Source organism: Mastigoproctus giganteus, chromosome 4 (assembly GCF_048544385.1).
Source record: "Mastigoproctus giganteus isolate SK-2022 chromosome 4, ASM4854438v1, whole genome shotgun sequence".
Lineage (NCBI taxonomy): Eukaryota > Metazoa > Arthropoda > Arachnida > Uropygi > Thelyphonidae > Mastigoproctus > Mastigoproctus giganteus.
In genome coordinates this window covers 23,953,383-23,973,634 of record NC_143578.1, presented here as the reverse complement: position 1 = coordinate 23,973,634, position 20,252 = coordinate 23,953,383, and the positions used below count along the sequence as shown (strand labels likewise).

General features: G+C 33.1%; 1 protein-coding gene and 1 non-coding gene across 2 annotated transcripts in view; one reads left to right on the top strand and one right to left on the bottom strand.

The window, feature by feature from the left end:
* Positions 1–608: 608 nt before the first annotated feature.
* The window catches only part of LOC150086472 (glutamate receptor ionotropic, NMDA 2B-like), a 31,315-nt gene continuing 11,671 nt past the window's right edge, over positions 609–20,252 (bottom strand). Inside the window, exons 2-15 of the mRNA XM_090371411.1 lie at positions 18,978–19,159; positions 18,634–18,884; positions 14,575–14,758; positions 13,686–13,812; positions 11,948–12,168; positions 8,839–8,986; positions 8,219–8,405; positions 7,954–8,079; positions 7,388–7,608; positions 7,041–7,201; positions 5,649–5,830; positions 1,599–1,834; positions 1,139–1,311; positions 609–836 (exon numbers count right to left, since the gene is read on the bottom strand). Of these exons, the coding sequence (XP_090227537.1) occupies positions 689–836; positions 1,139–1,311; positions 1,599–1,834; positions 5,649–5,830; positions 7,041–7,201; positions 7,388–7,608; positions 7,954–8,079; positions 8,219–8,405; positions 8,839–8,986; positions 11,948–12,168; positions 13,686–13,812; positions 14,575–14,758; positions 18,634–18,884; positions 18,978–19,159 (2,547 nt within the window). The 3' untranslated portion in view covers positions 609–688. The remainder of the gene's footprint in view (positions 837–1,138; positions 1,312–1,598; positions 1,835–5,648; positions 5,831–7,040; positions 7,202–7,387; positions 7,609–7,953; positions 8,080–8,218; positions 8,406–8,838; positions 8,987–11,947; positions 12,169–13,685; positions 13,813–14,574; positions 14,759–18,633; positions 18,885–18,977; positions 19,160–20,252) is intronic.
* On the top strand, positions 18,146–18,226 carry TRNAL-UAG (transfer RNA leucine (anticodon UAG)). The gene has a single exon. It is a non-coding gene; the product is annotated as a tRNA-Leu (tRNA).

Genomic DNA, 20,252 nt, shown 5'->3' with positions numbered 1-20,252 from the left:
TGCGCATCCCCCAAAGAGCCATGATGACTAGAACATGGTTCGAAGAGCATTCCGCAGATTTTACCACCATGGAATGGCCTCCCCGTTCATCGGATATTAACTCTGTGGAGCATCTTTGGGATGCTGTGGAAAGGTCCGTTCGAGTTTTGGCTCCTCCACCCAGAAATGCGACGGAATTGTGGACAGTGGTGCAGCAAGGATGAATGGAAATACATGTGGAACGCTTTCGTGAACTAGTGGACTCAATGGATCGTCGTGTGACTGCCCTTATCCGGGCGAAAGGTAGGCTTACCCGTTACTAGATAAGTATCTCATCATTTCTGTCCACTCAGTGTAGTTTTAACAGTAATCATAAAATATGTTACAATCTTTGTCATTTACCACAATCATTACTAATGCTTTCACTACAATGGTAAAGTCATCTAAATCATTCTGGCAGTTGAATTTTTATCCCTTTAAGTGATGCAAACATAAAAATTCAATGTTTTTTCTCACGATTCAATAAAAACCAAAGACCATCAGTTTTATATACTTTTTATTTATTTCTTTTTAAAGCATCATTTCATTTTAAAGGAGCAATAAATATAATGATTTTATTCAAGCAGCTGAGTAAATTCGCGTTGGATATATATTACAGAAGGAAAGAGTATTGACAGGTAATACTTGGATCTGGCTGGATATTTTACAGTCATAAGACGGTCTCAATTTCTGCAATTTGAGTGAATTCTGGCTTGTTGTAAGTTGCTGTCTGATATCGAGCTGGAAGAATGCCTTTTATTGGTTCGTTTGTTGTGACATGGTTTCTTGTAAGATCTCTAGGCTTTAGCGGATCATGACTGTAAAAAGAAAAAAAGATCTGTAAAATTAAAAAGGATTGGATAAAGAAATTCAACGTTCTAAAAAGACTTCATGGTCCTTTGTATCCCGGTGGAGTATCCAGTCCTTCTCTACCTTTATAAATCCTTCTCAACTCTGGTAGACAAAGGTTGGATAAAGATTTTCAATGTTCTAAAAAGACTTCATGCCTTTTGCTGTCCCGGTAAAGAATGGTTCAAGAAAGTTAACAATATTTTTGCATTGACTGCACACAATGGTAATGTATTCAATACGATTTGATCTAAATTCAAAAAAATCATACCTGAGCATTTTTACTTTCGCTTCTAGTTGACGAATTTGATATTTGGCAATGTCTAACTGGTGCCTTACTTTCCAAAGCTGTGTATCACATACTGGGTCTTTACATCGATGATGTTTAAGCAAGCCTTGAGCTTCGTATACGGCCCCTCGAAAGGTGAGAGACTTGCCCATACTCTAAGAAACAAAGGACGAAATGGTTTCTTGGCTATGAATACACAGAGTGGTATAACAAGATAATATTAAAGAGAAATTAGGATTTGCTGTATATTTTAGAGCATGTGTACAGTGTGAGAAAAAAATAAGTTCCCAGGAAGAGTTCGTTAAAAGACATTGTGGTCTTATAAAATTTAAATCATTGCGAGAAGTTACTTTATGCTCACCCTGTATGCGCAGTTATCCAAGGAATATATTATTATCAAGAATAATTACCAATAGATTACTAAGAATTACAAGATACTTACCAAGCTGATTAGTGTAAAGCATCCTCCACTATCTTTTTTCTGCATGTGCTTTCGACAATATCGGAAGTACATATGTTCCAATCCAAGAAGAAACACTGTAAACAATCCTCCGCAACCAAGAAGCAGAAAGGCACTCATGAATTGGTTGATATCCAGAGGGTTGCTGGCATTTCTTTTTTGGCTTTGGGGTTTGGAGACACCTTGGAGCCAAAACCTTTGTAGACGTTCGATATCTCCTGATTTTGGAAAAAGACACAAAATGGTGTTTGCATATTAAGATAGCGAAGATTAATTAATCAATTATTAAAACAATGAAAAAACATTGAATAAAAATACATAATTTCATAACTAAAATCCTCCGTCCAATATTTAAACTCTGGAATCAGAAATTAAAAATCAATAAATAAAATAAATCTTTAAAATTACCTTTCGAAGTTGAAATAATTATAATTATAAGAAAGTAAAATTAAGCGAAACTAAATTAATAGATTAAATGATAATTAAAATAATTTTAAATATTTAAAATAATTATAATTACCGTATATATATTTTTATTATATATATTTAAAATTATCTCTTTGTATTTAAAAAAATAGTTTATTATTTAAAATATAATTTATCTTTTAAAAATTATAATTTATTTTTTAAATAATATAATTTAATATTTATATACATTTTCGTTTAATGTACATTTTATATGATTCATTTTAAAAATAACAAAAATAGTAATTTTTCACGCTTTTAAAATTAAAGATATTTTAATTAATAGTAGAATATTCACAAATATTTTAAGTAATAGAATGGTATAATTTTTATTACATAATGTAATAAAATAAAATAAAATGAATTAAATATAATACATTAAATACAATAAATTATATAATAAATTAAATATAATACATTAAATACAATAAATTATATAATAAAATAAATTTGATAGTATGAATCAGAGCTGTAATACTCAATATTGAGTATTACAGCTCTGATTCATACTATCAAATTAATTTTCAAACTCTTATTGACTATTTCATTCACTTCCTGTCTCTCCAGTAGTATACAATCGATACACACAATTATGGGAGATTTTTTGAATAGCTTGGTACAAAATTACATTAAATCTACACTAAGGTACTCGGCCCAAAGTTACCATATTTCTTTCCTAAAATATTGCCTTCAAAACAACATCGTTCCGAAGTTTGCCAGGGTGAATTTAAATCAAAAAATTTCAGGCATAAAACAACTATCACTGGCGACATCACGTAATATTGTTAAGCTTGCCTTAAAATCTAGATATTCGGATAAACAAAAATACCTTTCCCAGGTTAGGAAGCTTCGCGATAAATTAAAAAATTATCTACATCCGAACGATTGGTCTGTATTGAAGACCTCCATAGATTTGCGACGGGAAGCACAAGCCTCAGAAATAAAAAACAGACACGTTAATAAGTTGCACACATTATCGAATTGTTCAAGACACGTTCATGCGAATTCTAACACATTGTCGCGAGCTTGCGACCAAGTTCACGCGAGTTGGGTGACATCCCCCCCACAGACACATAACGCACTACCACAGAATATGTCGGCTAGTTCACGAACACCCCCTCACCCAGTATCCAACGAACCGACATATCAACAGGTTACAAATCTTTCCTCGTGTACACTATCGCAAGACCAGATTTCACTTTTATCCAAAGGATTAAATTATAATTTACCACCTCGAAAGCTGCCAAAAAAACAATGCGTAATTGATATTGAATTTGGACTTCGTAGTGTTCCACAAAAAGATGTATTTATTCAACAAGTTAACCAAGTAGTGAATAACATAAAAGAAACGCGACTTCCTAAATTGAATACACATGACAGTTCAGCTTTACGAGAACTTCGAGAAAATAAGGACATTATTATACAGAGGGCAGATAAAGGAGATACAGTGGTAATACTAGATAAACATGATTATATTAATAAGTTAGATTCAGTTGTGTCTGATACTTCCACTTATCGTGAAGTGGACCCGAAACTGTTTACCAATTTGGTAAATCAATACAATAAAACGTTAACCACATATCGTAAAAACGACTACATTACTATGGTTCAGTTGAAGGAATTGAAGTCCAGAACATACAATATTCCTGCACTTTTTGGTCAGGTAAAATTACACAAGCCTGGATTTCCGATTCGACCTATTGTTTCCTACAGGAACTCGGCATTTTCAGCCTTAGCCACACATGTATATAACATTATAAAACCTTTTAGAGAGGTTATACACTTTGGGATTAAGAATTACGATACATTATTTAATAATCTTAAAGACTGTAGACTCGGCGACAATGACAATTTATTCTCATTAGATGTTACCTCATTATATACGAATGTAAACGTTGAATACACATTAGATATTATTTGGGATATGTTAAATAAAAACTCGACACCGATTAATTATACGAAGCTGCCTATTAAGGAAATTTTTCACTTAATTAAACTATTAGTTGAGGCTAACTACATCACCTTTCGAGACAAGGTGTACAAACAAATTTTTGGATTACCAATGGGTTTGAGCCTGAGGGGCTTAATGTCAGAGATCTATCTCTCAACGATTGAGCAGATACATTTGACACCTTTTCGTCCCCGTATCACATACTATGGGAGGTATTTAGACGATGTTCTAGTTATTACCAATAATAGTACTATCCAAGACATTTTACATTCGTTTAATAATATTCATTCTAGACTCAAATTTACATTGGAAAGGGAAGATACGGATACTAAGTCACTAAACCTTCTAAATTTCACGCTTACCCGGGACTCGAACAAAATACAATTTAGCATCTATCGAAAACCCACAAACACCGGTATGCTTCTACATTATAATAGCTACCACCCGTTCACCTACAAAAGATCGATTATCTTTAATCAATTTCTAAATGCCTATAAATATTCGACGACGGATTCTGCTTTAGACTCAGAAATACAAATATTAACTAGCAGATTCTTGAACAGGGGTTATCCCATTAACACAATAAATCGAATTAGGGTACAAGCTAAGGATAGGATACAAAATACAGCACCAATCAACAATAGTAATATCAAAAAATACTTTATTTCTGTCCCATATGTTGAACAGTGGCACAAACAGCTTAACAGATTCTTTAAAGATACCGAATTTAAAATTATAGCTAGGCCTATTCGGAAGTTACACACTATACTGAACAATCGCTCGGTTCTTTCCGCGTTCGCAACACAAATTAATGATCTAGTATACAACATTTCTTGCGGTGATTGCGACTCGTCTTATCAGGGTTCGACGCGGTTTTCTCTTAATATTCGTGTAAATCAACACGAAGCCTCAGTTCGTGCTTCTCGTTCAGCAGCGTCAGAATTAGCCTTTCATGCCATTAACGAAAAACATACTTTTTTATTTAACGAGGCCAAAATACTTAACGTTCAACGTAATTATACGCGACTATTAATTGCAGAAACCGTTGAAATTAAATTACACGAGAATTCTGTTAATGTTCGGCGGCCATATTTGATCTCCGATTCGTGGACCTTTACGCGCATGCGCGAAGACACATAATCGCTATTTAAGTTGCAGGTTTAGCCTGATTCGGTAATTTTCATTCCTGTGATCACGACAGTCGGTGGAAAAGCATTGTCAGCTTCAGGAAGGAAAATCGTTTTGAATATTTTCGTTAGATTCTTTTAATTGCGTTAATTTGAATTTTAATTGTTTTTAATTGATTTTGAATTGTGTTAAACTGATTATTTAATTATTTATATTTTTCTTTAATTATTTATATTTTACTTTAATGTTCCGGTAAGTTTTCGATTTTTTCGTTTTTTCCGTTTTAATTTCTGGAGGGTATCATACGGAAGTGTTCCACGTACTATATTGAGGTAAACTCCTCTTATTAATTTACTAATAATAAAATAAAATAAATTAAATATAATACATTAAATACAATAATTTATATAATAAAATAATATAATTTTAATTAATAAAATAATATAATTTATATTCCAAACATTTCTATATATGAGAACAACCGTTACCAGTTTCTTGGTATTCAATCATCTTTTTGTTGAACTTGTCGAGATATTTCGATTTCTTAGGCAAGGCAAAACCATATCCAGTCATGCTGTACCACGATCCTACTGTCAATAAACGACATTCGTTATCTTGCCCCACAAGGTATTCTAATACCGTAGCATCATATATGAAGGCATCCAGCTCCCTAAAAAAAAATTAATTTCGTACTTCAGTTATAAAACAGAAATTGCTAAACTTGCTTCTTATTGAAGCTCAATAATTACCGAAGATATAAAATAAATATTATTATACCAGACTGGTATAATCAGAAGATTGAGGCCCTTCTAAGATGAATCACAATATTACAAAAAAGTATATAGAAAACCTGATACAGACAAATATAAATTGTTGTGCTAAAAGTCCTTATATTTGTAACATTTATATAACCTAATATAATAAAAATATTTTAAAATCATATAATAATAAATATATTTTTAACCATATTATAATTTATTAATCATAATATAACACGATATTTTTATGATATTATTACATTATACGATCATGACATTACTATGATATTATTATGTTATATAATTATGATATTACATATTATAAAAATATAATAATTATTAATATTTAATTAATATTTTATTAATCATAATATATTATATGATAGTATATTATATTGCGAATGAATATTAATATCATAATAATATCCTATTATGTATTATAATAATATAAAAATAATATAATTCATAGCTATTTATAATTTAAAAATAATAATTTTTAATACTGTAATTATTTAATTTTAATTTAAATAATACTTTTAGAATAAAGAGATATTTATAATTTTGAAATTAATATAATTAATAGATATTATAATAATATAATTAATTATAATACTATTTTATAATTTAATATAATAGTAATAAATTTATAACAAAATCTATTAGTTTATTACAATTATTAATATTTAATTAATAATTTATTAATCGTAATATAACATGCTATTATTATTATATTATATTATATTATTATTATATTATGTATTATAATAATATTTTTAATATTATAATATTATAATATAATTAAGAGCTATTTATAATTAAAATACTAATTTTAATTTAAATAATACTTTTATAATAAAAAGATATTTATAATTTTGAAATTAATAGATATTATAATAATATAATTAATTATAATACTATTTTATAATTTAATTTAATTGTAAAATTATTTTAAATAATATTTGAATACTTAAAAAATTAAACTTCATAAATAATTTTAATTTTGCTTTTTGTTGGACATTCAACCTTATTCATAGAGTTTCCCACTCAAAGTATTGGATGACATAAGTCTCTTGTGAACGAATATACAATAATCATAAGATGAAGGGGGAAAATAAAACATACCCTTTCTTCACAGCCTTGATTCCCTCGCTCACTGTGGTCCTGTTGAATGACCTCATGTACCAAAAGAGTTGTGGTTTGTTTTTCCTCAGAACTGCCTCCGTATTTCCATAGGGGATGGTCCCATAACGAAAAGGGGGCTCGGTCATCCTTGGATTGTACAGCTGACAAAGGAAATACAATTATACAAATTGAGAACGTTTGAATTCTAGAAGAGACACCACCCACTGGGTTGTGGTGTTAATTTTAAATGATGTAATTGGTCCAAATTGCATCATTTCCATTCATAGACGTTTACTCTCAAATATGTATTAATACGTACAAGTACAATTTAATTCTCTTGTTCTTACCCTTTCGTCTTCGATCCCTGTGAGGTCATAGAACTCCTCCCTGGTAATCATGAAGGCAGCCAAGTTAGCTGTGTAGATGGCAAGGAATACAACAGCAAACATCGCCCACACATTGGACAGCAGACGGGCTGTGTAACCTCTGGGGCAATCGACGTTCACAGCGGCACCGAAAAGGATCGCCCAGACAAGCCAGTAAGTCCGGAAGAGAGAAAACCTGTGTTCTTAAGAAGCAAAGAAAAACAATAAAGGTTTTTTCTCAGATTCATTGTTCCAAACGCTTCTGAAAATCTAATTTCAAACGTGATTTGGTTGTTTTTAATTTAAAATAAAAATCTTATTCATCATTTGTTTTAAAAACCAATTAATTATTTAATGTTTTAAATAATTCATAGGATTTTATTAGCTAAGAGATATCCAAAAATAGAGATCGTATGGTCATAGTGTCTCTGTGACGTAATAACTAGATGGCGCTAATTTTCTCTTAATTACTTCCGGTCTTTTTACAGCACAATTCTCACCACCGGAAATCCCAACAAGGTCTTAGAATGTTAGGAAAGTATACTTGCCTCTTGGAGGAATCATCTTCATGTCGTATCCGAAAGGACTCAACCACTCAAACAAGAATATGGCGAAGGCAGCGACCTGGATGCTGACTAGAAGAATCATCAACCACGAGACTGTATCAAAAGGCTCTGAAAATAAATTAATGGCATTAATTAAATGAATGATCCGATAATTTACTGTAAGCAATAAAAGCGTTCTTAAACAAAGTGACTCGTTCGAAAAAAACGAACAAAAGAATGTACAGACAGCCATTGATTGGCATCTTACCTAGAAAGGCTTTTGGTGAAATGATACCAGTTCTCTTGGCAACTACGATAGCTATCCCAGTCTCCATGAAAGGCACAGTAAAATCGACCGCCGTTTGCCGCTCTGAATTGATTTTGATTGAGGTCACAACGATGTCAGCTTTATGGTTGAGGAGTTCAGAGATCAAACCATTCCATGTGTTGTTATTCTGTAGTACATACGAAGATAAACAATACGGAAAAATCCTAAGAAATATGTACACAGTAGCCGATTTAATGCAAAAAATCATAAAAACCATCACAAAAATCATAAAAATCATCACAAAACAGTCAATTTCTAAATAGAATTTTTTTTCGTCTGCTTCTCCAATGAAACGTACATTTAACAATGTGCACGCGCAAGCGAGTATGAAATTGACATATGAACTCGAACAGACGACAAAGGTTTTCTATTGTTTAAAATACCATGATTTCAATGATCTTTAAAACCAAAATCATTTAAAAGATTTTAAGATAAAAAAAATTGTAAACAAAGAATACGTATTCAAAATATAGAATACATATTCTTCAGTAGGCATTTAAGCAAAATGAAAATACGAGTCAGATAAGATTGCAGACGATGTAATAAGAGGGTTAACTTACATCTAATACACCCCAGGTTCCATCCTCCACCTTGTAAAGGTCATAACTGAATCGCAAATCGTTGGCAAACTTTTGAAGGAGGTCGATACAAAACCCAGAACAGCACATGTAGTATTTGGGATTTCTTATAGCTAAAGTTAAATTGACACTATACGAAGAAGATAAGAATAACTGTAATTAAAAAACAATATTTTATATAAATAGTTTTTTTTAAGAAATAAATGCAAAGTACACACAAAGAAATGGCAATCAAAGAAACGTTATTTAACTTAGTGAAAACTTTATTAGAAACATTCGCATGCATCTCAAAGTAGGCTTAGAAATTTAGCTTGGCAAGCGTGCATAATAATACGCTTAGCCAAACAATATAATTACAGGAGCATGATTCAAAGTAGAAGCATGATGCTGCACGCTGATTACGTCACAATTATTCTCGCAACGCTAGACAACAATGAAAAAGGCAGGACGAAATTTACAATCTGTATTCGGATATCAAAAGGCTTACAAAGGAGATATTGTTCGTCGAAGTGTGATGAACTAATCTACAGTGGTACAACAAAAGTTTTGGATTATGTAAATGAGTCCTTGATAATGTTAGAGAAGACAAAAGAATTGATTTATATTGTTTAAATGCAAAAGAATCTTGCTTCTTTTTAATGGATAGAGTATTGATTTTGTAAGGGCTTTTTTTTTGCTTTTTTTTGTTTTGTGAATTTTCTAGAAACTGGGTAGAGTATCGAGTTGGGGGTGGGTAGGTAGGAGTGTGGAGAATGTCTAACGCTCAACTGCCATGACGGAGACAGAACATCCTCTCTGATTCATCGATCTTTTGCGAGGGGATACAGACCGGAGTTGCCTAGCAGAGCCGATAGAGATATATTTAGCGGACTTAAGCCACTGTGGGGTCGTGTGTGTGTGTGTGTGTGGGCAGAGGGAAGGAGAAAGGAACGTAGAAAGGGAGATGCTTAGTAAGTTAGAATCTTACTGGACTAGAGCTAATGGATGTCGAAAAGATCAAAGATAAGTAAAAGCAACCTTTAGAGTAACTATACGCTTTTAACCACATCCAATAGGATCTGGTCCTATAAAAAAAGAAAGGTAATGCAAAAAAATAATGATTTATCATTAAGATTATCAATAAATTTGTAATATATAAGCAATAAATTATTCTACAGACGTCCGAGGCCAGAAGAGTCTACAAATTCAATGTAACATATGGAATTATTAAGGCAAATTTTCAAAGCCACAGTTCAACATGAACGATCTTTACTTGTGGTAGGAAACGATAACCACTAGACCACGGGTGACTCAATGACTGTCTGAAATCTAAGTGTCCTAAAGCGAGGTAATTTTCGTTGGCGATTTTAATGTTCACAACTCTAGTTGGCTTCTGTTTACTAGTGACACGGACCCAGATCTTTTTCTCACAACACTTTTCCGTACGCGGTTGAAGTGAGTGGTCCTCTAGGCACCTCAGATCATAAATTGTCGATGGTCTCTTCTCCACTGGAGCCTTCTCTCGTGGTCATACTCAACCTCGTGTTGTTTGCATTACAAGAATGCAAAATGGGACGATCTGCGAGATGTCTATTCTTCTTTTTCTTGGTTGGATTATTGACTTAAATCTTCCGTTGTCAACGTTTGCTCAGAACGTGTCAGTGAAGTTATTCTTGTAGGGATGAAATCCTTCATTCCACACTCCAGCTTAAAATCTCATCTTTTATCTAAACCTTGTTCTTCCAATAAATGTGCCAAGCTGTTCAAGAGAAGAACGTTGCATATCGCAATTGACTGGAATGTTGTAAATCGCAATTGGCTTGAATCCAAATCTCCATGTTCATTCTCTGCTTACACTAAAGCTTGCAACAGTTGTAAAGTAGTTATTAATCGATCCAAACTAGATTTTCAGCAAGCTAAAGTAGAAACCTTCTCTTTTAACTGGTAGCCGAGCATTCTGGTCTCTTGCCAAAGCCACTGTCCGCAATTTCTTTCCATCTATACTCCCACATTGATTAAAATCTGATGATTCTACTGCATCCTTAGCTAACGATGGAGCAGACTTACTAGGATACCTAGGATTATACTTTTCTTCTAACTCTTGTATCGATAATCTGGACAAATTCTACCATACCAAATATATTTCATTTAATGTTTCCCGTTATCATCCAACAAAAGGAGATTAGAAGTCAACAATCTTGATGCTCAGCAACTTCATAGTCCAGATTGTATTTCTCCATTTGTTCTCAAAACATGTGCGCCACCATTTTTCACTTCATTATTTCACCGGTTTTTTTCTTCATGGAAATCTACTCATATCCAACCAGTTCTTAAAGGGTAACAAATTCTTCACTTCCAATTATCCTGCCTCTACAACCTTTCTAAAGTAACGCAGAAATCGATCAATCGTCAACTCTTGCCAGTAGATTCCAACAGAATCGACCAGCTGTGGATAGATTGGCTTCCACTAAGTGGAAATCCTGTCTATATCTTGTTAAGGCTAACATATTAAATTCCACCTGCCAGGTTGAAAAATCTTGCATGCACAAACAGCTTCAATCTCTTGAATATCCACCACCAATCCAATTAAACGTCGATCTCCAGGAAATTCTCTATTGGGTTGATAAAACTTAATTTCAATTCTTCTAAAACTCAGTCTTGCAATAAACATTCTATTGCTCCTACGCTGATCTTAAGAAACACTCACATTTCTAAAGAAGGTCGCCTAACTCTCGTGTGGAACATCTTGATTTCCGCTCTCTCTTGGTTTAAGCCAATCACAAAAATTACTTCTGTATCAAAGAAACTGTGTTTTCTTTCTCGATATCGGCGTTACTTTTCTTCTAAATATCTGCCCACTTTGTAGAAATCTTAAATCTGCCCTACCATCGATATTGTTCCAGCATTTGGGGTGGAGTTCCCAAAAACTCTGTCCAAAACTGTCTCCAAGACTCTGTCCAAAAAGGGGGATTCAGGTTAATTAATAACCCATCTCTCACAAAGTCTCTCCACTCTGTCTCATAGACATTCAACTTCTGGACCAGGGTCGACCAATAAGATATGTCCTTTGTTCAATAGATTTTATGATAAAAAAACAAAAAAAATAACTTACCCAACTAGTTCCGATTCGGTTGCTATGCGACATCTAACGGCTCTGCTTGTCTTACATTCACCTGTTTCGTTGTCGGGGGGAACCATGTTCACATACGGGGGTTCGTCCATAAATGTCACCCTCATGTTGAATTTCTCCGGGACTCCAGAAGGTGGGGCGGGTGAATCTCCTGGCCAAACGATATCTTTTATCTCCAACCCATCTTCTCTCCATATGCCAATCTGAAATAAATACGGTGAAAACATAACGAACTCGTCTATTTCAGCGTTGTCATAGCAATGCGGTAATCGTGACCGATTTTAAAGATGACGCTAAAATACCGCGTCTATTCCACTGTTTCTATGGTAACGCCGATTTGCGTTAATTTGAAAATAAATTAGCTTTCGGAAATGTACCAAAACTGTTGCGTCCATTTCAAAATCATCGTTGGAAAAAATACCAAACGATTAGTTATGGCGTGTGCGTTACACGTATGAAAATGCAGACGATAGCAAAAAATAGCGAATCATTTAAAAAAAAAAAGATAAAAATTGGTTTAAAATAACGCTGAAAACAGCTTTAGAGTGGAAATATTCCAGTTCGTTTTTATCATTTTAGCAATCGAGAATAAATTTGCGTACAATAGAAAAATCGTTTGCTTAAAAGAAAGAAGAGACTCGCGTTTAATGGACTCGTTTAGAAGAATCATTAATAATAGATCTAAATAATAATAATAAGGAAACGTTGGCAGAATAACTCCGATTTTAAACACTTAACTGTTTTGACTGCATTACTGTTTGTTAAGATGATTCAGAGAGTTTCATAATTGCCCTAATTATAACTGGCACCCTTCGCTCTTTAACAGACACACACAAAGGGAACTCGGCTGATGGGAAACGAATCCAAAGAGAGCAGACTGTAGATGGAAAAATTATATTTCTCGAAGGAAAGCGCGATCGTTAGTGGGATGTTTAACTGCGCGTGCAAATAAACAGGAGGTGTTTCTGCCCGGAGACTAAGGAGTGGGAGGTCTGGTTTGGAGTTATAGCTTCGCTCTAAACGGATCGGGAGTTTAATTTGGAATTTCATTATATGGGAAAAATTACTTTTTCTCAATGTTGGAAGAAAGCTGTTTCTCTTCATACACCTTCAATTAAGTTTCTTTTTTTTTATATTAGTTTTTAACTTGTTTCGATTTTCCTTAAATTGACTTTAAGAGTAAGTGTTCGGCCCAGAACACAACAAACACAATTTTAATGGGATAATAACAACAGTTAAATTATTTTTAATTAAATAAAATCGTTTATTTTCACTAAAAAAAAAAAAAGCGCAAGTTTGAGCATTCGATGAATAAAAACCACATAAATATCTTATTAACGTCACTTAAGAGTACTGATCATTAATTATAAAAAAATGATTAAACATAATTATTTAATACTAAGAAAAAATCTTTAAAAATATTTTTGTCTATTTTGAAAGAAAAAATTTAAAATAGATAGATAGATATGATGAAAGACGAGAGAGAGAGAGAGAGAGAGAGAGAGGATGACAGACAGATGGATAAAGAAACAGAGAAAGAGAGATTTATAGGTAGAAGGAAAGAAACAGAGAGCATAAATATAAGGAAGGAGAATATAAATTAGAAGGATGGAAAGACAGAAAAAGATAGAATGGAAAGACAGAAAAAGATAGAATAATCAATAAACGTGATAAATAAAGGTGTTAATAGAAAAAACGAATAAACATGACGACAACCTACCGTGTCCCAGGTTCCCTTATTATTAAGATTCATTACTTCAAGCTGCACATATTTCAGGGTTCCGTCCGGGTTGAACTCAATAACGGGATGTCCTAATTTCGTCCTCGTGCTCACGTTCCGCAGGTACCTTTGGAATAAATGAAATTCGGACCCTGAGAAGCCAAATATGATTTGCACTTAAAGACTCTACTTCCCTAACCTACGAAGGGGTTGGGCCAGTAGAGGCATCAATAATACAACATCGCTACTTCTACAGAACCTTCCTCTCCATTTAAACCTTCTACTCTCTAACTTCAGAATCCATTTTCGAACAAGCTTTGTGGGTGTTGGAATCAGAATTGCGCGGCTTTAATGATCACAAATATTTGAAACTTTTTTTTCATCACAAAATGTAGACTATTTTTAATTGGGCGCTTCTACAGTGGATGCCGCAGTATAGAATTTTTAAACTCTACTCGATAACGCCGGAATATAAGAAAGGAACTTTTTTTTTCTTTTTCTGTTTTTCAACTAATTGTGCCAGGTTGTCCAGAACTTTTGATCAAGAATTTCCAGAGGCGAAAACAGAAATAATAAGAAGAAAAAAATCGTATCCTCCTAATAATGTTTAAACTCCAACGTCTTGACGAACTCTTCGCATTCACAAAGCTCCTTTGACGTCAATTTCGACCATAACAGCGAAAAAGGAGAGGCGGACAATATACTCGAGAGTAATTTAAAAATTACAAGGTAAGAAACTTTAAAAAGGAAGATTTTTCTGGACTTCAAACATGCTACGATAATTGGCAATTACACAACACTAACGTGATATAAACAAATAATACTTTAACGGTAAGTAATCTTGGAAGTTTAAAATCGTAAAAAAAAAAAATCAATTGCTAATACTTACTTGAAAAAATGGTCTCCGTTATGCCACCTGAGCTCTCCGGACCCGTTGCAGCTTAAATTAGGGGACAGGTTGAAATTAGCGTTCTTTGGATCATTCACGAATAACTCGAGTCCATTTCCAAATATTGTTACTGCGCGTTCTATCTCTTTGAACAGCCTGGCAGTCGTACTATTAAAATGCACACCTGCAGATCGAAAGTGGAATAAACAAACAAACAAAAATTACAACGCTATTATAATTTAAAAAAAGTACTAAATTAATATCAAAATAATAGTAAAAGAATAAATACTAATATTAGTATTTTGTATAATATTTTATATAATAGTATTATAATTAAATTTACAATACTATTATATAAAATGTTGAAAAGTGTGAATCATTTCTGGAGCATTTACTCACCAGGTGGCACTCAGTTGTTAAGTACTGAGTTGTTATGGTAACCATAACAACTCAGTAGTTGTTATGGTAACCATAACAACTCAGTAGTCGTAGCAACCGCAACCATAACAACATGTTAATTTCGATTAAATTTTTTTAGCAAAATTAAAGGTTACGCGTCTCGTGTGTTTCAGTAGTCATGGCAACAGTAACCATAACAACGTGTTCATTTCAATTCAGTTGTTCTTTTTCGCATACTTTTAATGGCTGAGCATCGTGTGTTTCACTAGTCATGGCAACAATAACCATAACAACGTGTTCATTTCGATTCAATTTTTTTTAGCGAATTCAAGGCTGATCATTATCCGTTTCAGTAGTCATGGCAACAGTACCCATAGCAATGTGTTATATATATAAGCTTGTATTAATATATTGAATAAAGTATGCATAAATGGATGTGAAAGTTGAAAAAGAAGTGTGTAGATTTGTGAAAAGTAAAAGAATGTTAATATCCTAAAAGTTATGATGAATTAAGGAAATTATGGGCTGAATTACTAAGCCAATAGAAGATGGGAAAACTGTAAAGTAAAATTAGTATAGAAAAATACCAATAAAACAAAAATAAATGAAGAAAGTGGTACAGCTGACATCAGATCAAGCACATTTGCATTAGCTACATTCGACCATTATCTAAATATGCTCCCCCATATCTGACGACAGCTGTACCACTTTTTACTTTTATTTTTGGTTTATTAATAGTTTGCTGTACTAATTTTACTTTATAATTCTCTCACCTTCTATTAGCTTAGTAATTAAGCCCATCTTGCATCCTGTAATGCTTCTTTTTGCACTTTTAGGTGGGTCTTTCATACCTGACTTATTAATCTTTCATTTACTGAAACCATTTTATCAACTGAATATATCCTACGTAACTTTTTAAACATTACCTTTGATGAATTACATTTAATATTCATTCATTTATATATATATGAAAAATGGTAAATTACTTTTGCTAAAGATAACAACTAACTCAGTAATAAGGCACTCAAAATTTAGTCACAGATAATTGTGTCCAAAATTTTCCATTGATTCCAGATCTTTGTATTTTTGTTTAGTATAAAAAATATTTTAAAAAAATAAATATATATATATATTAGTGGCTCTGGTTAGCAGCTAAATGATGCAGAGATCGTTTCATAGGATGCCAGGCCTAAAACAATAAATAAGTAAAGGAAAAGAATTAAATAAAAATTAAAACCAAAGTCAAAGGGAGTTCAGTTCATTAAATCGAAACCTAAAACAAGAGTTGAGGTTAATCAAAGTGACCAGATGTAGATTTATGTAATTAAGATCAAATAAGTAATATTTTAAAATATAATGGCGAGACTTGGTTAAAATGAAGCCCAGAAGGAGATTAAGATGACAGTCAATGTGTGCGAGTTGCAGTAAATATTAACAAATAAAGAATTTATATATATACTACTGTATATAAAATTGTGGGTAATTATAGCAGGTTTCGGTACAGTGAGACCAGTGCACCTGTCTCACTGTTCTCAAACCTTTTATTATTACCTACCTGAACCCAGTAGTGTGTACATAAAATAAAATTCTGTATTTATTAATGTTTATTGCAGCTGGCAATAAACAGTTTAACATTATCTCCTATGGGAGTTTCCACTCTGTATCTTACTATTCTGTGAACTGAGCATCGTGTGTTTCAGTAGTCATGGCAACAGTAACCATAACAATGTGTTAATCTCAATTCAATTTTTTTTAGTGAATTTAATGGCTGAGCTCGTGTGTTTCAGTAGTCATGGCAACAATAACCATAACGCGTTCATTTCGATTCGGTTTTTTTTTTTTTAGCGAACTTTTAATGGCTGAGCATCGTGTGTTTCTCTAGTCATGGCAACAAGTAACCATAACAACGTGTTAATTTCGATATTCTGTTTTTTTTTTGTTTTTTTTTTTAAACGAATTTTCTTACAGGCTGAGTTTTTCTTTTTTCCTACAAAGCTTTTTGTCATTTTTACAAAATAAAATCAAGAGGTTGTGGTGTGGTTTTAATTTTTTTTTTCTTTTTAAAAGAAGAAAGTTTTTCTTGGCAAAAAGTAAATTTTCTGGTGGCCTTGCCTTCCAAAGTGTCCTCAAGGAATTAATTCTACACCTGCCCATTTTCAGCAGATGCAGAATTTCCGTTAGGTGTGTTTACATTGTGGCATGGAAGAGGCCAACTCTCACGTACTTCCTGAGAGAAGAAGTGACATGTAATGGAGGAAGCCCAAGGGTTTAAGAACACCAGTGTCACTTTCATGTTTGTTCAACGGTCCAGGATGTTCTGAGGTTATGGGAAGACGCTAGACTCGCATGTAGAAGACACGTCTGAGGGGGGGGGCGAAGTCTCTCTCTCTCTCTCTCTCTCTCTCTCCTAAAAGCAAAAATAGAGAAGAAGAACACAAAAGAAAACAGAGGCAGTATATGCACGTGCTCACGCATGACCAATAAATAATCTTTCATTAATTAAATCTGAAGTGTGGAAATGAAAGAAAGAAACAGTTAAATAGTTGTATCGTACTCGTCAGGGGGTATCTAGTAGCAGTAATAATACCGTTATAAATTAGGAGAGAAAAAAAAGCTTTAAAATAGTCTTTGTAATACAATTATCTCACTGACGATCTGAGTAGTTTAACAACCCGTGTCTTTTTTTTGTTTATTACCGGTTTTTTTTATAAATGTATACGAGGTTAAAGAATAAAGTAAACAAAGCAATATTTGCATCGTATAATACGAGTTTTTTTTGGCGCTTGTTTTGCGATATTAGTATTTTCTTTTTTCATAAAATAATCGACATTAAATTTTTAGTGATACGGCAGAAAAAATCCAGGAGGGGACAAGGTTGAAGGTCAAAACCATGCTGATTTAATTTTTTATATTTTTACAGGTAGTAAATAGGTATTGGGGTACTTTATAAAATCAGAAGGAGAGTACTTTGAAGTTGAACAAAATTATTAAAGTTTACCACGTTTTAAATAAAATTATTCTCTTCACTTCATTGTCAGACATTATTATACATACACCAAAACCTGTTTAAACCCTTCGAAACGTTTTGTTAGCTATCCTGCAATCTAAAAAACTTCAAACAGGGTATGATAATTGGAAATTAATCAAGGTGGTATCGAAAGTTCGCCATTGGGGTAGTGTGGCCGAGCGGTCTAAGGCGCTGGTTTTAGGCACCAGTCTCATTGAGGCGTGGGTTCGAATCCCACCACTGCCATATAACTTTTATTAAAAATTATTATTTATTTATTAAATATTCACTACAGGACTATTTCTTTATTTTATGTCTCGTCTGTCACAAAATTATATGTCCAAAATAGAATTGAAACAAAACCCGAAATACGTGAATGGGTGCAAGAATTGGGTCCTGTTAATCAACCAGCTCCAAGTACAAAAATTATTTAAAAAATCGAGATTTAATTTTAAATTATAATTAACTGGACACTGTCGATGGCTGTTATGCAAATTTTAATAGCATAGTAGGATGCCATCGACTTAGGATGGTGTCGATGGACACCTACTTCTTTATTGGAACATTACATGATGAACCCTTTAACCACTAGAAAAACTTTCAAGCGAAACACAAAAACTTATAAATTTGCAATATGAATTAACTACATGTACCTAACATTCCTGATGGAAATTCCGATGGTGCAATATCAGTGGGAGTTCCGACCACAGACTGGGTGACAATCCACACATAATTTTTCCCTGTTAGAAGAAGATTATTGGCTGCTGCAAGGATTCCTACCGCTTCATCCCTACTACAATAAAGGAGAATAACTCTGGCTTCGCTGTTAATTAACTCGTGCAGCTCAAGTTCGATCTCATGTCGTTCTGTGGACTTGATGAGGAAAATACCGAGGATGTTGTACCTGAAATAGGGAGAAAGTCAACGGATCAAAGAAGAACCACCATTTGATTTTACATTGGTGAGAAAGTCAATTCATTCACATTTAGAAACTTACTTATAATCATTCACGGTCAATACTTGATCTCTGACAGCTCGCACAAAGTCATTGTGACCTCCAATTTGAGTCGTTATAATTGAGAACTGAGACCACGAATAGCGTCTAAGTATACTTAACATGGCTGCCGATTGATGCTCGACAGAGGGCGCTAACTGCAGAACTCTGGATTCAGATCCTCGCTACAGTAAACAAAGCAATTTGTGAGTTTTCAAAAGCAGAAGGAAACCGCAGCTTAAATTTGGTAATATTATAAGTCGCCATGGTAACTGAATGGATATATTTTAGCCCAATAAATTAGGCTTAATTTTATACTATATTTAAATACACAAAATATATTGACAGTACCTGATTCTGTATCCATTTCGTCAGCAGGAAAAAAGGAAAGAAAACAGAAATTATTAAGAAATAATTTTTCATCCTAGATATATATTACCAGATTAAAAATAAAAGTGGTATTTTAATAGGCGAAACTAGCGCCATCTACAGTTTATTATGAGAACTTTAATAACTTTATCGCTTACAGACGAGAATAACGCAACACCTGTTGAGCAGTGATAGAACTTTTTTGTGGTGTGTAAATTAACGCCATCTAGTGACCTTAACACTAACTAATTTTTAAAAATACATTTGATAGCTTTTAAGCTGATATATTTTGAGATTTATAGTATTTATACATGTCACAGTATTGGATAAAACAGAAATGAACAGGTTTTGCTGCTCAGTTCACAAGAAAAGTTGCAGCAGAATTACAGAATACTTCAATGTAGGAGTAAAAATTCGATTTTTAATATATATCGGGTCTCACTATTGACCACACAACATCTACGATTTCACTTCTCTGGAAACTCTTCCAAAAAAAGCAATACACACACACTGGTGAATGGAAGGGATTACTGAGACGAATCGTTATCTTACAGTAGTCAATATGACTTTGATAAGAGGATGTGCTCTGAGTCTGTGCTATTACAGTGGTGGCAGTCTACACAGATGTAAGAAATAAAAGGGAACTGTATATGGTGAGCGAAGGAAGGAAATTTCCTCGGAAATGTTTGAAATACTGTGACCTGGAAATCCATACAGGCCTCTGAACAATCTCAGAAAAATGCTTTCGTATCGATTAAAGACACCCACTTTTTTCATATGAAGGCATCAACTGGTGTTTTTCGTGCTTTGCGTAGTAATTTAAACTCTTTAAGTGCCATTGTGTCACAGCCAATATATTAATTTGTCTTTTAATACCAAGTTTTTAATACGAATATTTCTTTTAGTAAG